Source organism: Anarrhichthys ocellatus, unplaced genomic scaffold (genome assembly GCF_004355925.1).
Source record: "Anarrhichthys ocellatus isolate YVR2014 unplaced genomic scaffold, GSC_Weel_1.0 scaffold13, whole genome shotgun sequence".
Lineage (NCBI taxonomy): Eukaryota > Metazoa > Chordata > Actinopteri > Perciformes > Anarhichadidae > Anarrhichthys > Anarrhichthys ocellatus.
In genome coordinates this window covers 5,106,423-5,131,866 of record NW_022280043.1, presented here as the reverse complement: position 1 = coordinate 5,131,866, position 25,444 = coordinate 5,106,423, and the positions used below count along the sequence as shown (strand labels likewise).

The window sequence follows — 25,444 nt, the reverse complement described above, 5'->3', positions numbered from 1 at the left end:
GGGCAGCACTGCAGCCTGCATTAACTGTCAAATGGCTGCATTGTTTCAGCATATCAGTGGGTCATCTGAGGTCACCGGTGTGACGTTAAACTCACAGGTCTGACCAAGCTCTTCCACAGGATGCCAGTCTAAAAAAGCAAAAGAAAGGCTACTGGCTCAGTTTGCATCGTAGTCAAAGTGTCAACACTTACACACAAATAGAGTGAGATAGATATTTAGAAAGACACAGAGTGCTTCTGATGCTGAATTACTGTACTGTGTACAAACATAATATTTTACTGGAATAAACCTGCTAAGAAACATTTGTATTCATGTCTATGAACTACAAATTGATTAACAAGTGGCCTGCTATGTGGCCTGTGTAGCTGACTTGTAATTGTTTTGTAAAATTCTCACATCACCAGATGACTTCAATCCAAGTAATGGCAAAAGTTTGAGATAAATTGGTTTTAAAGTTACACATGTATATTTTCTTGGAAAATCTATAGCTACATAAATCTAGTGTGTCAGAGCAATTCATTCTAAAAACACTGCATGCATTTCTCAGGTTCATACTACAGTACTCGTTTATCAAGTTAAGGGATGTCTTACAAAAAACTCTAAGATGGAAATCTACAGTATAATACTGGCTTTGTTTGCATTGCTGCAACATATTCTGTGACTATCGATACATAATACATACATGAAAGAGAGTGCATGAATATAAAGGTGTCTTGGCATTTTCTTGTAAACGTCAGAATTTGGTTATGAGACCTGTCTTTAATACTCGCCGCTAGTTCTCATGTTCAAATTCTTTGTTATAAAACTACTATAATGTGGATGAACAGGGTAGTTTGGGTACACTTGGAGGGGTTGTTGGAGCAGGTTTGGAAGCCATTTTCAAACAGCCGTGAGTGGCGAGGGGGCAAAGTCTGGGTTTTGGAAGGTGAAGCCCTGGAAGTCTTCCGGGTTGATGGCTGCTAGTATATCCGGGTCAGAGGGAGTGAGCGCTGACGGAGCTGCTGTGAAGAAGTTGTCGAAGTTTTCTCCTTGTCTTCCACCCTGATGAAGAAGAGGAGAAGATTAGCCTGCATGTTCACACATTTGTGATTAATACTGATTGTATACACATCATTATCTTCCTCCGGAAAAAACAACAACCCATAATTATAAAAAGACTCTACCTACGTATCTCTTTTTCTCACCCACACCCTCGTTTTCTCTCTAAGGAGCTCTGTACCACACCTACAGTAGGAAGAAAGCTGCTCACGTCTCCGGTGCTGCTCCTTGACAGCCGCTCTGCTGGATGATATGAATATCATTTGGCTAATGGGCCTGGCCTCTAACCTCTGAGCATACTCAGCTCACTCAAGGCACACCTCACTCTTGGCCGGCGGGGCCAAAAATTGGCATGTGGCGGGCTAATGATGACAGACAATTTAAATATAGGAGTATGCAGGACCCCAAGGTCAGGGGGTCCTGTCTGTTATGACTGTTCCCGAGCGCTGAAAGCCCATCTCTAGGAACTAGCAAAGGTGATGAAAGAGAGAAATGAGAAGGGAATTGCGAAGAGGGGGGGGGGGGGAGACACGGCCATTTGAACTGAGAGAAGAAGAGGGGAAGAAATGGCCAACACAATGAGGACGGCTGAGCGAGAAAGCACGCAGGGAAATGAGGGAAAGCGTGGGAGTTTGAGCGAGAGGAGACAGATGGAAGAAAGTGACAGCTACAATTCCCTAAAAGTGTCCTCAGAGAGATAGAGAGAAAGAGGAAGGAAGAGAGTGCCATGAAAGAAAGAAAGAAAGAATGAAAGAAAGAAAAGTCTGTAGAGTCTGTATTCTGTTCAACTAACAGTTCTGGGTTTGAAGGGCGCCTGGATCTCCAGTCTCTCCAGACGGTCCCAGTCAATCCAACGGAAGAACGGATGCTCCCTGATTTCTGTCTCTGCATCCTCTCCGCCACCCAGACGCTTGGCTGGGTGCTTCGTCAGGAGCTTGGGAAAGAGCGAAGGAGAGAATAAGAAAAGAAAAATATTGTGGTAACCATGGGATTCAAATTAATCATATATGCTCTGCTTTTCTTCGTCAACAATGTACATGGTAAGCTTTAAATGTTATTCAAATGCATTTTAAATGTTCTATCAAGTAATTTAATTTGTCTGATTTACATGTATATTGAAAGTGTGGTATTCACTTTCAAGCTGAGAGTGAAATGAGAAGATGAATACCACTATAGCCTGTATGCTAAATATAAAGCTACAGCCAGCAGCCTGTTAGCTTAGCTTATCATAAACACAGGAAACACAGGGAAACAGTTAGCCTGGCTCGGTCCGAAGGTAACTAAATTTGCCTACAAGCACATCTAAAGCTCACTTATTACCATGTTTTGTCTTGTTTGTTTAATCCGTACAAAAACGTTAGTGTAAAAATGACTATTTGTGGTTTTAAGGGGGTTTATGTTTCTATTATTTCATGGCAACAAGTCTTCAGAAAGTCACTGCACCCGGTAAAGAAGTAGTCTGGCACAAAAACCCCTCTGCAAAACCACCCATTTTCTGTACATATTAAACAAACAAGATTCAATGTGTTAATTAGTGAGCCTGCTTTACATTCAGACAGAGTCTGGCTAGCTCCTCCCCCTGTTTCCAGTCTTTAAGCTAAGCTAAGCTAATGGCTGCTGGCTCAGATATGAGTATCTTCTCATCTGACTCTCACCAAGACAGCAAATGAGCACATTTCCTAAAATGTTGCACTATTACTTGAAGCAGTCAAAAATGTACATGGTTAACCTTTGCTGTATTTATTTAAATATATTTTAGAAATATAGGAGTAAGTCATATTTTCTGAGTTACATTTGCAATTGTCTCAACTGTCTTTGTGCTAAAAGTTATACGAATCAGAAGAATGTTGGCTTACTCCCTTGCAGATAGAGACCGCTTCACGAGTGAGACTTTTTGGGTATACCACACTCTGCTCCATGATGGACTGAAACAGCTCCTCCTCGTCAATGCCATCAAATGGTGGCTGGAAGGAAAAGACAGAGAGAAAAGGAAAAAGAGAGTAACCTGTGGGCAAATTGAAAGCAAATATATTGAAATCAAAGTTCTCTTGAAAGTCCTTTGAAGTGATTACAAAGGACAAGCACTGGAGGCTTAAGTGTCTGTGCACACGGCTCTATTGTTAGGATTAAGCCGAGTGTTACCTGTCCTGCCAGCATTTCATACAGCAGTACTCCATAGGACCACCAGTCTACTGCTTTATCATAGGGCTGATATGCCACAATCTGAAAAGGATGGAGAGAACAGGAGAGGAGATAAAAAGGCAAGAATGGCAGTGTAGAGAAGTAGTGTAAGGAAGTAGAAAGAAGACGGGGAGAGTGAGAGAAAGCGCAGTTGTAGCAGCCGGCTGCTCGGATGATGTGCAGCTATCAGACACAGCCGGAAAGAAAAGCAGAGAGAGAGAGAGAAAAGTATGGCATTAGGGAGGGTAAATGTATGAATGAGCTCAGAAATAATCAACACATGACTTTGGATTTGTGTGTGTGAGGGGGGGGGGGGCGCCGCACAAGGGAACAATTCCCAGCCCCTGGGGAAATATATTGTATCTCTTCCAAAATGGCAGATGCAGGAGAATCAATGGGTGTTTACATAACAGAGTCAATACCCAGGGGTACCATAGCAAGGTTTACAGTATCAAAGAGGTGCACAACAGTCACATCTTCTCTTTCTCTCTCTACTGGGCCCGTCTTCTACAAGTCCATAAACCAAGCAAGCTGGATATCTACCTCACTCACTCTCTGCATTGTGTTTGTTTGATTACTTAACAGAGAAATGCACACACACACACGCACACACACACACACACGCACACCCACACAAACAACATGTAAGGTAAACATTATACAGCATAAAATTATGATATTTAGCATTTCAAAAGGGTGTCAAGAAAAACCACCGCCGCTGTTCTCAGGCTGAAATTTGCATCATCATCGATGAAATCCTTTTGAGATTAGTTTTCAGGGGTTTGTGTTACTCTCAAGGGAGTTAATCACCTTAAGTCAATTGCAGTAAGAGAAAGGAAAACTGGTAACACAAGGTCTCTGACAATCATTATGTCTATGCAATGTTCTCACAGTACAAGCACACACCACTGCTAATTGAATCATGTGAAGTTAATTATTCAAAAATGCTGACAAGGTCAGAAAGGACGAAGGAGATGAGAGGAGCTGCAGCGAAGCAACTCGCTGTCTTGCAGCAATGCAAAACAGGTCAAGCAAACAAAGAGGGGAAGACGGGGGGGAAACCAGGGGAAATGACGGAGCTAAGGAACAAATGAGGAGAGTTCAGGAGTTAGCCTGGACCACTATGCGAGAGCAGGGGTCAGTGTACCTCAGGGGCGATGTAGTCAGGGGTGCCACAGAAGGTGCGCGTGGTGTCGCCCTCCAACATGCCCTCCCTGCACATCCCGAAGTCAGCTATCTTTATGTGGCCCTCGCTGTCGAGCAGCACATTATCCAGCTTTAGATCCCTGAGAAAGAGGGAACAGATCACACAGGTATGAATCATTTTGATAGATAACATCTTTAAAACAGTCATCAGCTACACAAGACATGATAAATCTATATCTGTGTGCTGCACTGCAGAGCAGTGACAGTGCCAAACCAGGCCATGTTAAATGAGCAGCCCACTTCTCTACCTGTAGATGATGCCATTGCTGTGGAGGAAGAAGAGGCCGACCGCTATCTCCGCTGCATAAAACCTGGAGGCAGAGAGGAGGAGGGGGAGGGGGCTCACTACTGGTTGCTTTATCTTTCAGAAAAATGGCCAAGGTTTTCATCGAGGAGAGAGAGAAGGGAGCTCGAGAGGGTGATGAAAGGGAAAGAAACCAAGTAGATGAAAGGCAGGCAGGTGAAGAAAGAGAGCTGGAAATGAGCAACAGGGTAAGAATTACTTTTAGATGATTGATCAAAGATTATTGATTAGATGAGCAGCCAGGAGGAGGGAAAATGTAGATAAAAAAGATGAGATTAGTGGGAGGAGAAAGTCGGGGGACAGAGAAGAGGGTCGGTACGTCAGTTGATGACTTTTTATGAGTCACCAGGTATAATGAACAAAGCTAAGAGAGGAGTGTGTATGTAAAGGAACAGAGGATAGAAGATAGGCAGGAAATGAGACGCTGTAGATGAAGACCGTGATTTAAGGTGAAAGAAAGGAGCTTTTTGACTACATACGCTGCGTGAGGCTCTTTGAACTTGCCGACTATCTGAATGTGAAACATCAGGTCTCCTCCGTTGACGTATTCCATCACATAATACAGACGGTCCTGCAAAAACAAAACACACACACACACACACACACACACACACACATGAATATACACACTCTCCATACATAATCACCTCTTGTCCAAATTAAAAAGCAATCTGTTAAAACCTCCTCCAGGACCAAGGACCTTATTAAAGAAAGCAAACTAATTATTTAATTAATTATTTTAAAATTTCAGGCAGCCTTTATTGAAACAACTCCAGGGAGGACTACACAGCCAAATGTCAGGCAGGTTTATGGACGATTTAATGTGGTTAATTTAGGACCCCGTATACCCTCGACACACACACACAGACCTACACACACCTCAGTCTGGAAGGCGCAGTAGAGAGACGTGAGGAAGTGAGGGCGAGAGGAAAGCGCCAGAACCCTCCTCTCCACCAGAGCGCTCTCTGTGTCCTCGTCCTGGAAGAGAACGTCTTTCTTCAACACTTTTACGGCGAACAGACGCTCGCTGCCTCGCTCCTCTGCCAGAAGCACCTGAACATAGACAGGGAGAGGAGAGAAAGTTACTGTAACAACAAAGGTATCCCAAGAATGTTAAAGCAGCTACTGTGCGTCCTCAACCTGCTGAACACAATGTGTATTTATAGACAACAACTAAAAAGAGCCTTTTTTAATACAAAATTCACTTTTTCAAAAATTCTTCTCGTAGTCTGCGCATCAAAGTCTTGAATGCATCTCTCATTCAAGCTTCACCTTTCTGGATAGAATCATGCATGTACTGTAATGCTGCCAGTCCTGACGTTTTTTTAGGTCATTGTGTTATGAGTGACATGGTGCTCTAGTTAGGAGAAAACTAGTTCAGCTGATTTAATAAAAATTATGTGCTTTTGAGGCACATTTGCAATATTGTGTGCATTAAATAAAGTGTCGTGCTAAGCCAGGACTTGCATGAAGTGGCCAGTATTAAAAAATTAATATACTGGTAAAAAAAAAAGAAATAGCGCAAGAGAAAAAAAAAGGTTATCACATTATATAGACAAATGCTTTAGCAAGTTCAGTACTGTGCACATTTACTCCTCTGAAGGAATGTTTAGTTAAAGCTGTTCTATGCCTGAAGATTTCAAGTCATGTTAATGTCATGAATGAAAAAGTGAAGAGGCTCTGTTTTTATCAGACATTAAAAACACATTCAGCGACTATTTTCTCACTCCTGTAAAATTGGCTGCTAGCGGGTCGCTCTGACAGCTAATGATGCTATCATTTTCTAGAAAGAGAGCCACATGAGCCAGGTTTTACTGCGGTTCATGGGAAAGATATGGTCAGGATCACTGGAAAAGTGCCAACAACAACACTATTTAAAATTGTCTGGCCAGCCTGCAGCGCTGCACTGTAACGGTCACTGGCTGGTGGGGATAGAGGATCTGACTCTATAGTGGTGATAAGTAGAGAAAATTACATGGTGTCATTTTCAGAAATCATTGTGTCTACGTGTGTGTGTGTGTGTGTGTGTGTGTGTGTGTGTGTAGTGTGTGTGTGTATGTGTGTGTGTGCAGTGCAGTGCCATTGATGAACTGCGAGTCTGAGAGAAATCCTCCCGTCCTCTGTGATCTCGTCTCCTGCTCTGCCCCGTGTTCTCAAACTAACTCCCATGAAAATGGGACTCCTCACCCTCCAGAGCATTACAAATCTTGCTAACACAATCATGTACTTTTCCCTCTTTCCGGCTCTTGTTATCTCACTTCCTCTTGGTCATTTTGTCACTTTCCAAAGAACAGTAATCCTCCCCTCTTCCTCTCTATCTTGGTCTGTCTCTGTCTCACTTTTCCTCACTCAGTAGCCCCGGGGTCTGTCTCTCCTTTCATGGGTCGTTTTTTTCTCACATCTTACGTAAGTTGAGACTATTTCTCCTGTCCTCTGTAGACTCTCCTCTGACAGTTATGAAACAGCACAGGGGGGATTTCAGAGGAGGAGGAAGGACTCAAAACTCTGCTCTCCTCATTATGTCTCATCTACTGGGGAATTATAGAGAGAATGGAGAGCAGAGGCTCCCTTGAAATGAACACCTCCAGGAGGACTGTGTGGCATGTAGGAAGCCAGCCAGCCAGAGCTCACGACTGCTGACAACACAAAAGAAGCCACGAGTTAAATGAATCATTTGGCAGTAGTAGGAGAGACAATGAGCATGTAAGAAAGGGCTTTTTCTTCAAAGAAATTCTGCTCAGGAGCTGCTGTATGAAATGCCACTTGAAGGTCAAGTCCATCAATAGAAGAACTTATTTGAAGCCAGTAACAATCTTTGTTGTTTTCAGCATGACCAGCCTCTTTGACTTTACTTACAGCTGTTGGATCAGAACGCAGAGAAGATGACATTTGCTGTATTTACCTTGCCAAAGCTGCCTTTGCCGAGCACCATGAGGAAGTTGAAGTCGAGGATGCCCACTTTGACTTTGGCAGGGCCGGGGGTGTGGACTGGTGGGCAAGATGGTAAAGGGGTCGGGGACAGAGCCGCTGGGAATGGTTCAGACAGCGCGGCAGGTAGCGCTTGAGGCAGAGATGGTGTTGTGCCGTCTGGCTGAGGCTCCTGGAGAATCGGAGTGGGAAGGTTGAGAGATGAATGGTTGGATGCAGTCCAGCACAGACACACACAGAAACACACCACACACACAAAAAAAACCTGACAAACAAACCAAACTCCTTCCTGCCCCTAGTTTGAGATTATAGTCAGGCAGAACAATCCTGCACCCTGGTGGAGACAGAGTGTAACAAGGAGGGAGTGGACCATATCTAATCTATTATCTAATTAGTTAGCTACAACCAGGCATAAATCTTCCTCGCTTTTTTTCTCAGATATAATAGGTAGGGCCAGTTCAAGATCATGACCTAGTGTGAGCAGTGGCAGCTGTTGTTTATTAGATGTAGGTAATTATAAGCTGATGAAGGCCAAGGCTTTGGGATGAATGGTCATTAGCGTGGTAAAAACTAATCCCACTCTGGTGAATACACGTATACATATCCCCCTTGTGGAGTTTTGGTCAACATGAGTACCCGACTGACGGCTTTTTCGAAGTACATTTCCTACCTCCAGGTCTGGGTCTGGCACGGGGATGTTGTAGTACTCCCCCTCGTCTTGGGCCAGCAGTTTGAACCAGCCACTGATAGGACGCCTGAAGATCTCACTCACTCCGAATGACAGCGCTCCCATGAAATCGTTCCTAGACGTGCGGTCCCAGTCCCACACCTCCACAGACAGACGCCTGTCCCACTGGTGACCGCGCACTGAGCTGGAGAGACAAACACAAAAACTCAAAGAGTTAGCTCACTGTGTAAGCAAAACAAAAACGCACAAAGGCATTTATGTTTTTCATTTTCTTTCACCTTTTTGAATTTTTCCAGATTTCAAAGGCAATTTCCAAATATCTTAATTCTACTGAATATCAGAAAAATGCAAAAATAAAGATAGTAAATAATGGGATATTAACACTGGTGATGTAAAATAAGCTGCATATACAGTACTAAGGGAACATCAACCATCTAATCTTTGTCTTTCAGGGTCCTTATTGTGACTCCAAGTTCGAGGACATTTTATTTGACCTAAAGCACATTTTGCCCCAGAACTGAGTACATTTTCCACTTTGGATTAAAGTTCACAAGGACTCACAAGGTGAAACTCTCATTCCAGATGGGATTGAGTGTTGAGCGGACGGTCTTGGTTTTCTGTTTGCTGTGGCTCTTTGGGTCTGGAATCAATTTCAGTTTGACGTACGGGTCTGACAGGCCGTTTGGATCCATGGGCATCAGGTTACGAGCCTCCCGCACTGAAGCGAAAGAAGAATAATAGAAAGCGCATAGAGAGAAATCCTTCATTACCTGTGTAATCCTCCTATTTGTTTTAGCACCCATGTTCCAGCTGGTCCTCTAACCTGTGACAAAGACATCCTCCTGCTCTCCTCTGATGGTCAGGTGGATCCTACCTCTTTTCTCTGTGTGGTCTTGGCCACAGAGACTGGGAACACTGGTCTCACACCGTCGATGGACGTTCATGTCACAACCTAGAGTTAAAAAGATACACAAGTTTCAACAGGCACATGTTTAGGTGACAAAAAAGGTAATTAGATAAATAGCAAGTTCAAAAAAATATAAAATGTATCACACTGACTGCCAAATAAACACAAAATGCAAATATATATACACAGTATATATTTTTTCTATACACACACGTCTTGTTTCTGTTTGACTGCATTGACACTCATTCGCTTTTTAGTCAAGAGCTAGAGCAGATTAATACAACTGTCATGTCTTACCTGTAATTATAAGTCTCCAGCCAGCAACTGCTTAGCTTAGCATAAAGACTGAAAAAAGGGGATGAGCGCTAGCCTGACTCTGTCTTAAGGTAACACAATTTGTAACTCTAAAGCTCACTAATTAACACGTTATATCTCATTTGTTTAGTGGGTACAAAACTGACTAGTTGATTTCGCAGGGGGTTATGTTTGACTATTTCTTAGCCAGACATAGTCACTTCCTGGAGTCTCTGCTGGTTGCCAATCTCTTAATCTAATTCTCTGCAAAAAAGTGAATAAGTGCATTTCCCAAAACACCCCAAACATAAACTTAACAAAGTCAACTCTAAATTTTGAAGGCTAATTTTTTCGGGACCAGCTTTATTTCCCCAGCAGAGAGGTAAGTCCCATGATGTGCATGTGTAAATGGATTCTTATCTTACACACAGAGATTTATAACACTGTTTTGTGTAGAGAAACTCACAGCCACATTGCATGCCCTGGTGTATGAGTCCATACAGCAGCGAGCCACAGTGGTCGCAGAAGGTAGGACTGGAGTAAGTGTGGACCTTAAACAAGTGTTGAGTCTTCAGGTCCTGAAACACAACAGAAAGAAACCTGCATTGAAAACACACACTCACACACACAGCGTGACCATGGAGGAAACTGTGAACACACACACACACACACATTTACACACATAAACGCACGAGTATGATTAGTGGAGAGATGTTGAGTGGGGTATTCATGGACAAACCAATTAGATTTCTCCACTGGGAGAGGACATATAAATGAGAGTGCATCTAGGCAAGGCTGTGTGTGTGTGTGTGTGTGTATATATATATACTGTGCAGAGAGGGATGAATCATTTTTATCTCTCCACAGCTCATCAGACCCCACCACCACCACTCTCCACCTTCTCCAAAAATGTTTTCCCTCTGAGCTGCTATTTAAAAACACCGTCACCCTGCTTCTCCTCTGTGTGTGTTCCTGTCACTCTCTTTTCCTTTTTTTTCCACCCAGTCACACACATGTTCCCCTTGACCTGATTTCTGAGGCAGTTTATATAGCTGGCATAAAGAAAAAACATGGAGACAAATCTCCCTGAAATCCTCAAAATACCACAGAAAGGAAGACTGAGCAGTCAGTTGCTCTCTCCCCTCTCTAATTCTCTCTCTCTTATCAGCCCCTCCACCCCTCCACCTGCGTCTCCTCCACTCTCTATCTCCAACTCGCTGCATCTCTAGCCTTGTAGGATGACTTGACATGAGCGCAGACGTCACAAGGCTGCCTGATGTGAAGGATGCATGGATTGACAGATGAGTCATGCACACGTGTTCCTGGCACTGAGCAGATGGCTAATATGATGATGACGTGCTAAACCTTGACTAAAACAGAAAGCAAGAAAGTAAAAGGAAAGTGAAAATAATAGCACATCTGCTCACATCTGGTTTGGGGCCCGCCACAGAGCCAGGACAAGTGAAGGTCACAAACTCATGACATCTTTTGTGAACCACGAAACTGCAAACTGGAGGAAACACAGAGAATAATATCCTTAAAAAATAAAACCGGTCACACTGGGAACATCGTGTGAGAAGATTATATACTGCAGAAAAAGGCAATAACACTGGGTTTATCTTTACCTTGACATTGGAATCCCTGTTTGCCGATGCCCCTGAGTGAAGAAGGCACATGGCTTAAGACACAAATACAATCTTCTCTACACTTCTGTAAAATAAAATATTTAGCTGTTTCCCAGCCAGCGGAGTGTAGATTACACTGCCAAGACAGAGATAGTGCTGCTGCATTATTCTGTTCCAACAGACATGCAGGTTGAGACTCATCAAAAAACAAACAACATTGTGTTAGAGGCCACCGACTTGATAAACAAAGCCATTGTGTGTGAAGTTTGGGTGTCTTCCTTCTCTAAGCCACACTGCTGACCAGGTCAAGTGGTGTCAATCAATGTCACACGTACACACACACACGGATACACAAACACAATTCTCCTGTTTCCAGAACTGCGGTGTTGGCTAGTTTCCAGTGTCTCCTTAGAGCTTTAATTGAATAATTAAAGCCATTGATTGACTAAAGTGTCCACTCAGCAGCTTGCCTGCTGTGAATCAAATTTTGATTAGAAAGGCAGACGAACAAGACACCGCCGAGAGCTTCTCCACAATCATGCTGGAGAGGCCCAGGGGTTCATAGGAAACTGACCATAATCACTGATCTAAAATCAGTTCACCATCTGCCTGGGTAATAATTAAAGATGCTGTTTCAGAGGGTAATCTGATCCTTGATCAGCATTCAACAGAAGTCTCTGTCTGCAGCGGTCTCAGTGTGTAAGGCCAGTTCTGCTTTTTGACCAGCAGAGAGCATTAGAGGTCCAAAGATAGATGTGAGGAGGATCGACAGTGTTGCTTGCTGGCCAGATATCACAGGAAATTGACTGCATTTTAAGTTTAATGATGCATTGAAAACCTATGCAATTAAATAAAAAGTTGGCATCAAATCGTTAGAGAAATCCTATAAAACATTCCCGACGACTTCAAGGGGGTTGGACCTTGGCTATGCAATAGGCATTTTCACTGAAGTCACAGTAGTTTGAATAGAACAGATCTATCATTACTGTTATTAGTAACACCAGTGCTTCTATGAAAACAAGTCAAAACATCTGCTGTAAAAAAGGCCTGTTGGATCTTTGATCAGTTTGATTTATGACCATTGAGAACAGCAGGTCAGTTACTCCAAACACACACTGAAGTGTGACACTTTTACCTTTTTAGACTACATGAGCCATACATGGTATAACCCATACCCTTTTAGAGCCTGACTTAATATACCACATATTTACATTTCAAAATTTAAACTATTGTTTCTAAGTATTTAATTAATCTATCAATAGCCCCCAGGGGCTACGACACCCAGGTTGAGAGCTGCTGCGCTGACATCCTGTGTGAAGGGAACGATTTTTCACCCTGAGCTAAATGCTGCTACTGCGGCCAAGACAGTAGCAGTTGGAGAAATGTCCTGAAAGCTACCCAGAGGCTGCTGGCATATGCACCGCCCTGCATCCTACATACACCACCATATGTCCAAACACACACGCACGCACGCACACGCACGCACACACACAATATATTTTCCTTCACATATAAGCTGTAAATCGTTTAAGATTGGCAAAAGACATATGATCCCTGTCCTGTGAAAACCTTGTATCTCGAAAACATCAACTTTTCATGAACAAAACAGCACTTTTCTGTGCACAGCTTTACGACGCTGCATTTTTTTTCTTCTCATTTTATATTTTTGTCATGATTTTTCCCATCATTATCAAATGGTTCATAAAGCTTAAGAAATGAGAGACTTTTCTAAACTCATAAAGAGCACTAAATCCTTCAGTTTATCTTAAAAATACAAAAACACCACATTTGGAGGTACGTGGTTTTTACTGGACAGTGATGAGTGTAAACTCCAGCAGTTTATAAAATAGTTACTGTATAGCATCTCCTGGAGCAACTGCAACAACAAAATACTACTTATTTATAAACGCATTAAAAATCGAACACTGCATTACACTGATTTTCAAATTAGTTCTGTTGATACCCAAGTCCATTTTATTGCTTAATAAAATTGTGCACTTTAACAGTACTTTGGAGCATTTTTGAATGCAGGACTTTCTAATGCTTTCTGATAAGGCATTTTTGACATTGTGGTATTCTAAATGCGCACTCCACCAATTGTATTCATGGTAGTTCAGTTTACTCTTTTCTAGGCCTACTACTCAACCAGTGAAAAGTGTTCCAGAATGTCTTTTGTGGCTCTGGAGGAGCTTTACAAGGTCAGAATATCTCAATTTTGACCAATTCTTGTTTTGATCTTTGAGTCGCCCATCATAGAGGTGGTATACTAAAGAGTTCCCCTTTAAGATCTAAATAATATCTCCTACACCCTGGCCTGAGTGTGTTTGTGCATGCTTGCATGTACTGTTACTCTTTCAGCAAGCATTCATACCGGCAAAAATGTCATAATGGAAATCTGTCTTGTGTGTATATGTGTGTCTGCATGTGTGTAATGAAGCTCCTTAAGTAACTGCTGTACTGTGTGGGCTGCAGTGTGGAGGTGAGGATGTGTGATCAGATCAGGTCAGTGTGGTAGGCTGTTTCTCCAGCAGGCAGCTGGATCTGGTTTAAGAGAGAAGGAGTGCAGAGAAAATCAGATGGAGTAGTGGGATGCCTGAGAAGGCGGCTTATGAACTGCCGGGTTGGTTTCTGTGTAAACGTGCAGCTGTGCGTGTGTGTGTGTGTGTGTTACCAGATGAAGTCGGTGCAGTGGCTGCAGAAGGTGGGCTGTTTGAAGAAGCGGGCTGTGAACTGGTGGTCTTTCACCTCAACAATCCTCTTGTGTTTGAGCGCTCCCTTCCTCTGGAACACAGGCACCCTGGCCGGAGGGGAGAGGAGCGAGGGCAGCGGGGAGGCACCGGGGGAGGTTCCTGATGTTGGGGAGGCCAGTGTCAACAGGGAGAGGGAGGGGGGAGGGGAGACCGGGGTGGACATGATGCCTGAAGGATACAGTAGAAAGAGGAGAGAGGGAGGGATAGGGGGAATGGATGAGTGTCAGTAAGGAGGGTATAGAGTTGTACAGGCGCAAGACCTTGAGCATGGGGGAGGGAGGGGAGGAAGCAAGGACAGGGAGGTGGAGCAGGAGGAGGGGGGATGGAAAGTGTAATGGGTCATGGTAGCAACAGGAGTTGTAATAATGGCACATGGGACGTATGATGCAGCGAAGCAGTGACGTGATGGAGAGAAAGATCGAGAATGGACCGGAAGTGCAGAAGAAGATGGAGGGAGTACAGAGTGATAGAGAAAAGAGTGGTGTAATGAAGAACATGGAGGTTAATTCACATACGGAGACAGAACTCTCCTAAGAGACTCTGAGACGCTAAACGATTAGTGCAACTCACTGAGTGTCCCACATACTGCCTGTCCATTCTACCTACATCTCCCTCACGCTGTACCCCTTATATCTCCATCCCCCTGGCAGCTATGACTACACCCAACCCACCCCCTGGTTGTTATGTCAACTGTGCCTCCTGTTGCCATGTCAACAACACCCCAACCACATGCTCCAATATTAGAGCCGGTATCCTATCTCGACTTCCTGCCTGCCCTTATTAGCAATTAGTCCAATTTCAGGAGTAAAGTTTGGACCTGAATAATATGTAATAGGTCTACAGGGAACGAGATGCACTGGAAAAAGTGCAAAATGGCAAATTTTAGCTGGAGAGATTGTGGCGCAAGAGTTGCACACTCCTAAATGATAAATGAAACCCCAACAGAGATTTAATGAATAAATAAATAAGCCGATAGCAACAAAAAACATGCCAGAAAAAACTATGATGAAATGATGGTGTCTCAGCAAAGAAGCATCAACTAATCAATCAAAAGGGTGAAGGAGGATGGTGAGAAAGATGGCACACTGCTCAGAAATTAGTAAATGAATGTCAAGAAGAAAAATATATTCCAAAAATGTGTGCAGACCCATACAGCGAAAAACACAAAGACGCAATACCTGAATTTGTGGTGATTTTGGAGGAAAGGCTTGACTAAAGGACAGATTTTTCTCTTCCTCCCCCCTTTCTTCTCCTTGTGTGGCTCACTTCAAAAGAAAGGCTAAGGTGTCACACCTGTAGCTGGTTACCTCAACAAAAAAAAAGAGAAAGTCGTGGAGAAAAGATCAAGATAAGTAGTGCTGTGGCAAGTCGAAAAAGAATCAGCCAAAAATTTTAAAAGAAGAAAAGACCTATTACAACTAAAAGCGAAAGCAACAAGCGTTTCAAGAGATTTAAGCTTTCGAGGAACCAAAGATAGAAGAGTGAAGTGGTATATATCCGTTAACCCAGAGGCAGGGTGAGGAGGAGGACGAAATAGAGAGGTGGTATTCTCTTTCCAAGATTGATTCTCTTTTTACTAAGAAGAGGACGAGAGATGTAGCAAGAGAAAGAGAGACAGTGGAAGTAGTAGAGAGAGGAGAGAGAAAGAGAGAGAGAGAAAGAGAGAGAGAGAAATAGAGAGAGAGAGACAGATTGAGGGGAACAGGCAGCGATTCATTTTGAAATCTGGGTTACTTCTCTCAGGAGAGGGTGAGGGAGTTACAGGAAGGAGGGCGGATGAGACAGAAGCTGCCATTTTGCCACCACCCTTACAGTATGGACAAGCAAGCGCCAACTGTCTCTCACTTCCTCTAGTGCCAGACGGAGGGAGGAAAGGACGGGGAGAGAGAGAGAGAGTATCCAGTCTGGAAGAAAAGAGAAGAGAGCTTCAGAGGGGGGAGAGTAAATCAAAAGGCTAGTTAAGCACAGCTGAAACAGGGAATAAATGGTTAAAAGTCATGGAGTTTGCAGCAGATCCAGATGAATGAAGGATCAACAGGCCTGCGAAATAAACATCTCTGTTAATTTTTTCTGTTTCAGCGCCGTTAAAGTATATTCACTAAATCTGAAATTTGTTCTGAGATCAAAATTGAGATCAGAGTGTTGACATGATGACACTGCTCCACTGTGGACTGAAACCAGGTCAGCTAAGCCTGATGGGAAGAGTAGTTTCCAAGAGGGAAGACCTGTTCGTCCATTGATTGCCCTCACATTGTCAAGGACACACACGCATACACAAAGACACACAGAAACTTGTTTTGTATCGACATTTGTGTTGTATTACCAGCAGCTGGTTAGCTTAGCTTAGCATAAAGACTGGAAGCAGGGGAAACAGCCTGGCACTGTCTGAATGTCAAACGACGACAACCAGCACCTCTAAAGCTCACAGATCAACATGTGATACGCTGTTTGTTTAATCCTTACAAAAATCAAGTGTACAAACAACAGTTTGCTGTTTGTTTTTTTGGAGGGGGGGGGGGGGATTGTGTGCCAGACTTAATCTTGGCCAGGACCAGTTGCCAGGCAACCACCAGAGACCTGGACTACTACAACGTGCTAATTAGTGAGTTTTAGGAGTGCCAGAAGGTAGAATCTTTGTTTTTTTTTACCTTTGCACGGAGCCTGGATAGCTATTCATAATATTTATGCTAAGCTAACCAGTTACTGGCTCCAGCTTCATATTTACCGTACAGACACGAGGATGTTATCAATCTTCTCATCTAACTCTCAGCAAGAAAGCGACTAAGTGTATTTCCCAAAATGTCAAACTATCCCTTTAAACCTAAAACTCAATGACTTCCCTTTGGGTAGTCGAGTCCCTATATATAATGTCTGTTTGAACAGATTTCTGTCCCTGCAATGTAATACACACACACACACAATTAATCACACTCCATGTGTGCACGTGATCTATGGACAATCTTGGGAGAAGAGAGCAGCAGGCGGGAGCAGGGAAGCAGGCAGGCAGGGGACGAAGGGGTGGATTGTAGTGGGACGGAGAGACTAAGAGAGGGAGCGAAGGGTTGAAGGTCTAATTAATGGAAATGTAGGTTATTAGTCTCCTGATGAGGACACTGGCAGAGAATTAATTAACAATTATAATTAGCAAGATTGTTAGAGAGCAAAATGGTGTCAGCCAGCAAGATAAGAGTGAGCTAGCATGCAAAAGTCTGTGTGTGTTGGACGCTGTCATTATTACTGTATGTGTTGAAAAAAAAACCTGTGTGAACATGCCCTATCAGACAATGATATATGTCATTTCAGCATTAGTCATGCTGAACTAGCAGCTGATTGGAAATGATAGGGGGCTTTCCTTCACACAAACCGTCACCAGACCTTCCTCTATGGAACCGCCATTTATGTCTTAATTTTCAGGCCCATAAGACTCCCCCTCTTCATCACTCTTATCTTAGATGAGTCATGTCCTTGTTCTGTTGTCACAAATAAATGAGGAAGATGTCCTCACATAGTGCGAGAGAGAAAAGGGGGCACTGAAATATGAGCTTGTAGACCGTGCACTCCTCAGTAATCGGTGCATTGAAAAACAAAGCACATAAACTGCTCACAATGTCTCCCCTCCACACGGTGTGATGAGTAAGCACTTGTGAATCTTAAGTGTGTATCAGTGTGCATTTGCATGCCTATCGGAGCATGCTTTACAGTGTTTGATCCTGGGCCATAGAAGCGAGCTGGTGTGTGTGATACGTTAAGACGTACACGCAGCGGCAGAATGTAAAAACACAGATTTGGCCTGCATGATTAAGAGCAGAAAGAAAATGATACAAAACACGGATAGAAGGGAAGATAAAATGAAATATATGAGATGACAACAGAAAAAGGGAAGAATGAGTATAGATCAATGAAGAAGACACACCACAATCTGTCTCTCCACCTTTACAATAATCACCATTATATGACAGGACTGGAAGCTGTTGCTACCATTTCTGATCAGGAACACTTTCCTTATCAGCCCCCCTGTCTTATTCTTGTTTAGACTACAGATGGCCATCTTATTATTTCTGACCATGGCTTAATGAAACAGAAAATCCTCCTTCAATGGAATCTTTTTTGGGGGAACATTTAGCACTTCACCAATTACACGCATCCATTATCGTCTAACGAACGCTCACTCGCATCAAGCACCGGCTTCAACCTGCCTGGCTCGCCGGCTTTCTTTCTCCTCCAATGAAATTAAGGTAAATTGACTTGCCTAACTGTTGTTTGTGGAATCAGGCGAGAAGTGGTGTCTGAGGTAATCATATCTGCCTGTTAAATTTGTCTCTTCCGAACCAATTGGCTCTGTTTGCTTGTATTGGTTTTCTGTTGGGGTGTGCTTCTATTTGCTTTTTTTAATGAAGAGTGGTCTGCTGTGTTTTTGGAAGAGAGCAACAAACCTCCACGCCAGTCAGATGAGACATTTGGCAGGCGACAAGGGCTTTCAACATGGCCTACAAACTCTCAGTACTGAAGCAAATAAGCCTGCTCTCCATATTTACTTTACTGCTGACCTGCCTCTCATTGCAACAACAAATACTCCAAAAATAGAAAAACCTACAGACAAATGAGCTACAATTGTGTACATTAAATCAAATCTATCGGATTATGTCACGTATTTTGGTTTGTGGATTGCTCAGGAGGAACATCCAAACATTTAAGAGAGTGGTATGAGGGCTGAGAATCTAAATTTAAACCTGTAATAACTGACCAAACACGGCACGTGCACAAGGTACAAGTCATCTGCAGTTGTTCACGTTGTATGACAAAAATGGTATAGGGCGTATTGCCTAATTTCATTTAGTTGCCTATTTAGACATCCAACAGTAACAGATGAACATGATCATTCATTTAGCGTTGTGTTTCTGACAACATGATGAATTTAAGTCCAATATTGACTTCCCTTTTATCTCTGTTTTTGTCTCCACTAACTCCTGAGGCAAATATCTTGCTCTATAATTGCTAAATGTTCCACTATGCTTACCAGCTAGTTGCTAACTGTTTTGGTGTGTTGTTGGTGCTTAACAAGTAGCGTACAGAGAGTCTTTTCCCCAGAAAACAGCTGCCAGCTGCAACAGAAAACAAGGTTTTTAGAGCGTTGAGGGTGAAACAACAGTTAAGTTGCAGGCCATAAAACTCAAAGAGGCTGAAAGACTCTGAAACGCTCCATAGAGCTGAAAGGAACTGCAATCAGGTATTAATTCTCTGGGTTCAAGTTCACGTGATCCGTTTCTAAAATAAAAAATATTGATTACGATATTAATATTTCATGATTTTTTTATATTTTCTTTTCTCTATTTACATAACAGAGTTGGGTTTTATCTGTCCACTATATTTTTTCTACCTAGAGAAATTAAAGATTTGTGCTTGGCCGATCCTGTCTCTACCAAGGTCGAGGCCTTGGCTGTGAGTTTGGGACCGTGGCCAAGCCGAGAGATCATCAACTAACATGAGTAAAGTGGGCATGTGAGCTGTAACGTATTACTATTCACAGTATGTGTGCAAAATACTAACAAGAACTCAAAGCCTCAGCTGCAGGCTGCAAAACCTTTCTTACTTCTGCAGGGAGGAAGAGAAGGTTGTGAACAAAATGTTCTCAGGGGGAAGGATGAAAGCAGGAGGGCAGGAGATTCAGGGTAAGAGGGGCGATTGGATAATGAGGCGAGCGGAGAACAAGGTAATGTCTGAGGATATCTTAATCTTCATCCCAGTTTTCTAGGATGAATTCCCTTTGGGTAGGTGGCATTACACACACACACACACACACACAGGCAAACAAGGATGTCATATGAATAATTATGTTGTCCTAGACGTGGTGGTAATGTCGCTTCAAACATATTGGCCACAGCATACAGCATATGCTCTATCGTAAGGACTGCTAGCAAACAAAGCTATTAATTCTTTCCACTTAACATTCTGACAATCCTCGAATATTACATCTATAAATATATGCATTTACATAAAAAATGGTATTTGAATTACTGTACAAATATACTCTGTGTTTATTACCATTATAACTAATCAGTCAGCCACAGATTGTTACAACTGCTCTAACTGCCTGTTGTGAATGAGTGATAAAAAAGCATGCTAACATACAAACACACTTGCGACAGAAACAAAAGACAAGTTTGTGCATTTATTCTCACATAAACACACAGACAAGACAAACAGTGTGGTATAAGCTGTGGGTCAGTTAGCTAATTTGTTCCTCGTCATGGTCCAGTGTGGCTCATGTGAAAATGGCAGAAAAGAGAGATTAGCTGTGAAGCTGGAGGAAAAATACATGAGATGAAAGGATGCATGTTTTTTTATTATTTTTTTTCAACTTCAGAGATCAAGCCGATGGGTTGTAGAACCCTGCGGCGCTGCACGCATGATGAAAGGGAAACAGCGCTCCCCCTCCACATGTACTGTACGTGTGTGAGTACAGTGTGTGCAGATATACATTGATGTCGATTTAGGAATTCAATACATATATTTGTAAAAACTCAGATGTATCATATGTAAGAAAGACGACAGATTCAGCAAAAGCAACAATAGAGAAATGATCAATAAAATGTAGTTGAAAGGGAAGGACAGACTGATGTTAAGAGATAACCAGAGATAGAATAGAGCGCAGAATAAATGAAATGACAGAGCCAGTCAGGGGAATCAGAATGGAAAGAAAATCAAAACAGAGAGACGAAGAGGAACTTGTTATTGGCAGAATACTGAGAGAGATGGAGGATGAGAGGTGCAGGAGCGCAAGGGCCACTGCATTGCATAGTGAGAGACGGCGCCGGTGTCGCTGGAGAGAGAGAGACAGAATGAGAAACAAAAGCAGGAAGAGAGTGAGAGAAATTGTTAAGCCCTGCACCACAGACATGCGTTACAAATCCCCAGGGACCCGGTGGAAGATCAGTACGGGATCAATCTGCTGCACCAGGACGCAGCAGTCCTTCCATTCATTTCCCACACGCCGTTCATAAGTCACTGTACTGTGTGTGTGCTTGTGTGACTATGAAGAAGTGACTGAGGACGAGGTGCTGTAGGAGGGAGGAGAAGGGAGATGAAAGGGGAAAGAATGGAGCAGGAGTTGAACAGAGATAGATAGCTGTGTTGGCCGCAGTTATTTATCAACTGACCAATCTAGATCATGCATATTTTACAACGTCAACATAAAAGCAGAGCTGAGCAGCATTCGCTAAATATAATGTATATTTAATCAAATAAAAATTGCATTCCTGTATTTTATTTGCATAAAAAAGCTCAAAAGCAAATCAATCACTGCTGGCATCTAACTGTGCCCGACTCAAAGATAAATGACAGAACACAATGCGAGTAATAGAAATCCCACATGGCAGATCAAGGATCAGTTTATCCCCTCCACTCTCCCATCATAGCCATTAGAGAGAAAAGCATAACACTGACCTCAGATCAGTGTTTGGGGAGACCATGATCCAACTGCCTGTAACTCAATCTTATTAGAGCGTTAAGTAATTACTGCATGTACACACAGAGGCCTCACAATGCAATTAGCCATTAGCCCATCACACTGACAAAGCATGGCTAATTAGAAGATCGCAGGCACACAGGAAGCAGAACAAAACATATTTAATATCCCCATCAACACTCTTGCACAATATCATGTGTCAGGTACTGTTTAGATGTTTTGTCATGCTTGGTTGCGCAGTGTAAAAAACCAAGTTGTAACTGTGAATACATTTAAAAATAGCTTTGAGAACCAGACAAGAGATCTTCCACAAAGGACGATGAAACTATTTCAAATGCAGTGTCACTTGTCTTTCTGTGTTTTCCCCTCTATTTGACCCCAAAACAACCACAACAAAACAAAGAAATAAAGCCTAAAGGCTATCAATGCAGATATCATTCAACACAGGTCTATAGATGTCTTCGGGAGAAGCTGCATTAGGGTCAGGTCTGTTTAAAATTCTGTTCTGATCAGCAGAAACATCTGTTTGTTGAAGTAGAAACAGGGCTGGTCAGGTGGCTCTGACTCGGCCGCTGTTGACTGACGTTGAGAGTTGAGGCAGAGTGTTAGGTATGTTGCTCTCTTTGAGGGTGAAAGAAGTGAATTATGTTAGGTCAGCTCTGGCCAGATCAAAGCAAAAGTCTGACAAGAACCGAGAAACTTCTGAGAAATATATGCAAGCAGGCATGCGCACGCACACACCCACACACAAATGCTGCACACACACACACACAAATGCTGCACACCCACACACACACACACTTTCGCAGAGGACTGCCTGTCAGAATGCCAAAGAAACTACTCTTTGAGCTCTCCATAAATTTACTTTGAAGGAGTTCTGACTGGCTAATAGCTTGTATGGAAAATACTGTCACAAGAGAAAACCCGCACACACACACACACACACGCCCGCATGCCACAATCTCAAAGCCCCTTATTTATAATCACAATCGTGACAAAAGAATTGGAAGGAAACACAGCACCACTGGCATTAATTAAAGAGAATCATATTTTATGAAGCAATTCTCAGGAAGTAAGTGCAGCACTGACCCTCCAGCCCCACCCCAGACAGACAATGTCAAATAAACTAACACATTTAAATTAGGGCATAGACCAGACCAGTCTGGGCTAGGAGCGACATCACCCTACTAGCAACCCGCCGTAGGAACCCGTAAGTAGGCCTATAGTGTTGGCGAGGTTACTAGAGCAGAACTGGGCCTTGTACAATGCTGAAAACACACACACACTGGTTTCTGTGGGTATATGTGCCCTGTCACTGTGGTAGGGTAAGCTTTTCATGGTGCAACATGCAGACCCTAGACCTGGTGATTACAACGTGTGGCACTCCTGTGTTTCCGTGATATAATTCATGGCCGATTCAGCCAATGAAGACCCTGTTTGAATTCTGGAGCACCACACGTATTGCTTCCCAGGTAACGGGCCAATAGAGGGAGGGGATGAGCTTGAGGCTGCACCAGGATCTCTTACAAACTCAGAAACTAGACTGGCCTGGAGCACACTGCACTAGGCTGGACTGGACTGTTCAATACATACAATTTGACCAGACAGTAAATGTGATAAATCAAAGCAGATAAGGACAACAAGGTAAATCAAAAGAGGAGCAAGTCAGCAAAGTAAAACAAATTGAACCTGACTACTCTAAACAGGAATTGATGGATCAGAACAGGCAGGACAGTGCGAAGCAGAGTGCAAGACTATATCGCAAACTGAAGAAACGGATAGCTCAAAACAGGCAGAACAGTGAATGTACCTTCCTCCGCTAACCAAATCTGTGAACCAAATTTTACACAAAAGACTGCGTTTTCAAGAAATTAGAGTAGTTTCAGTGTGTGTGGCCTGGCGAGCATTGTGTTGTGAAGCCACACGTGTGCCTGTGTGGGATGATGGGACTACTTGAGGCGTTCCTTTAGATTGCAGCTTAGCGAGGGCTAGAGGAAGATGAGGATCATTGGCTGAGTGATGTGCGCATTGTGTTAAATATCCATGCACAGCAAAGTGTGAGTGGATGAGTTTTTCAGAAATAGCAGGAGGGGAAAAAAACAGAGGGAGAGTGAAGGAGAGTATCACAGAATCATGCTGCAGTGGGCTTTTTCAAATGATTAGTGCTCATGCAATACAAATACGGTAAATGTACCCTCTCAACATAAAACACACATTCAATACTAGAAATACACAAGCAAAGACACAGTTGTGTCCCGACTGGTTTGAGGCTATCAGTGATATGGAGCTTTTGGGATTACATGCAGGGCATCACAAACTGATGATTTACAGATTAGGAGATCAACATGATATGAAGACTTTATCATATCCACTTCAAGCCTAACCAGTCCAGTCTAGATCAGCACAGACAGCAGACACTTCACCACCATGCTGCCCCTCAGCACTCTTCCAACATGAGCTTTTGAATGTTTCCCCATACACTGGTTAAGGTCGGGACTGAGCAGAGAGGAGCATAGCAGGTTTTGACCAGTGCTTTGGAGAAAGTGAAGGACATTATGCTATATTACCCAGCAGGCACCAGGTGGTGGCGGTGCGGAGGACACCATGGCAACGCCATGAAAATGCCATGGCAACACCATAGCAACTGTGGCCTCATTTGCTCGCTGGTGGTGTGGTACAGCCCAGACTTGCTACAGTGGCATGGTCGTCAGATACACACTTCAGTCACATAAGTAATAGTAACATTGTTCATTAATTATTTCATCAATCAATTAATTGATCATCATCATCAACAATCAGTCAAAAGGAGCAAGAACACAGTATCTACTGGTCTCTGTTTTTTGCTAAGTGAGAGACAGACAGAGGAATGAGCTGATTCAAAAAGAACGTGATCAAAGGAAAACAGCAAAAAGGTCAATGGGCGGGTTAATTAACAAAGTGGTGTGATCGCCATATGATAAAACTTTAAAAGAGGAGAGGTGGAGAACGCTTGTTAAGGAAAACCAGAACGAGCTACAGAAAGCAAAAGAGACAGCAGACTGTGTGAGAGAAACATACTGATGTGTAAAAGCAGCGAGTGTGGAAAAGTAATGCTAGGTAGTACGAGAGGAGTGACAGACTGATAGCTATAGTAGATACAGATGAATAGAGAGTTTAGACTTTTACTTGTCTTTTTTGTCACAGGCACTAATGTCTTCACAGTCATATAGGAGGAATCGAAATTCAAAAATGATTTCAGTGTCTAGAATCGCTACAAAGCTAAAACATTTAAAACTATTTCATCTAACACTTCCTCCAAATATACCAAACTTAACTAATATATATATATACCTGTATGTATATATATGTATATATTTATTTGTACATATATATTTCTTTATAGATAAATGATATAATTCAAATGATAATTGAATACAATAAAATATCTCAGTTAAATCACAGTATAACATGGTACATTCTCAAAAACATAGTATATTTTAATATATTCTTTTTTCTTAGCATAAAATAAAATAAATAAAACAAAAATAAGCCAGAGGGTTTTTAAGAGTCACTTCTGTTCATGCAGTCACAGACTTAAGTATTAGCGCCTCAATAGAAATCAATAATGCTCAATGACATAGCAGGTTTAAGCCCTGTTGATTGGTTGAAAATGACTGTGCTCAACTACACAGGAAGCAGTCAAACTGTTGCGGTGGTTTCCACTGTTGGGGTGCAGAGTAGAGCGAGCTTACTACCGAACTGAAAGGTGGCTGCCCTGGGTCCTAAGCATTTGCTACAATTGAACTACACAACCCTCCCACCACAAATCTCTTTGATTTCATTCAGCTAAACATGCAATGACTCTGGGGCTTTCCAAAGGATGGCAAAAGCATTTCTCTAAAAACAAAGTTTTTAGATGTTGTTTTTCAAAAATATTGCCCCACGCAGTCTTAGAAAAAAAGCAATCCATGTGCAGATAAAAGGTACAGTCTGCCCTCATTGAAAGGCAAAGAAGAAAAAGGGGAATTGAGAAGGTCAACTAACCCTTCGATCTGTGACGACATGCACAAACACAACGC

At 42.7% G+C, this 25,444-nt stretch overlaps 1 protein-coding gene across 1 annotated transcript; it reads right to left on the bottom strand.

Annotated features, from left to right (window-relative positions):
- Nucleotides 1-7: 7 nt before the first annotated feature.
- prkcg (protein kinase C, gamma) lies at nucleotides 8-25,249 on the bottom strand. Its single transcript, XM_031852710.1, has 17 exons — nucleotides 15,100-25,249; nucleotides 13,843-14,089; nucleotides 11,172-11,203; nucleotides 10,974-11,056; nucleotides 10,013-10,124; nucleotides 9,169-9,297; nucleotides 8,907-9,063; nucleotides 8,328-8,529; nucleotides 7,632-7,829; nucleotides 5,609-5,782; nucleotides 5,209-5,300; nucleotides 4,674-4,736; nucleotides 4,367-4,505; nucleotides 3,181-3,261; nucleotides 2,895-3,002; nucleotides 1,832-1,972; nucleotides 8-1,041 (listed from the first exon to the last, which is right to left on the bottom strand). Exons 2-17 carry the CDS (start codon nucleotides 14,082-14,084, stop codon nucleotides 880-882), a joined length of 2,115 nt encoding a protein of 704 aa, XP_031708570.1. The 5' UTR covers nucleotides 14,085-14,089; nucleotides 15,100-25,249; the 3' UTR covers nucleotides 8-879.
- Nucleotides 25,250-25,444: the final 195 nt, after the last annotated feature.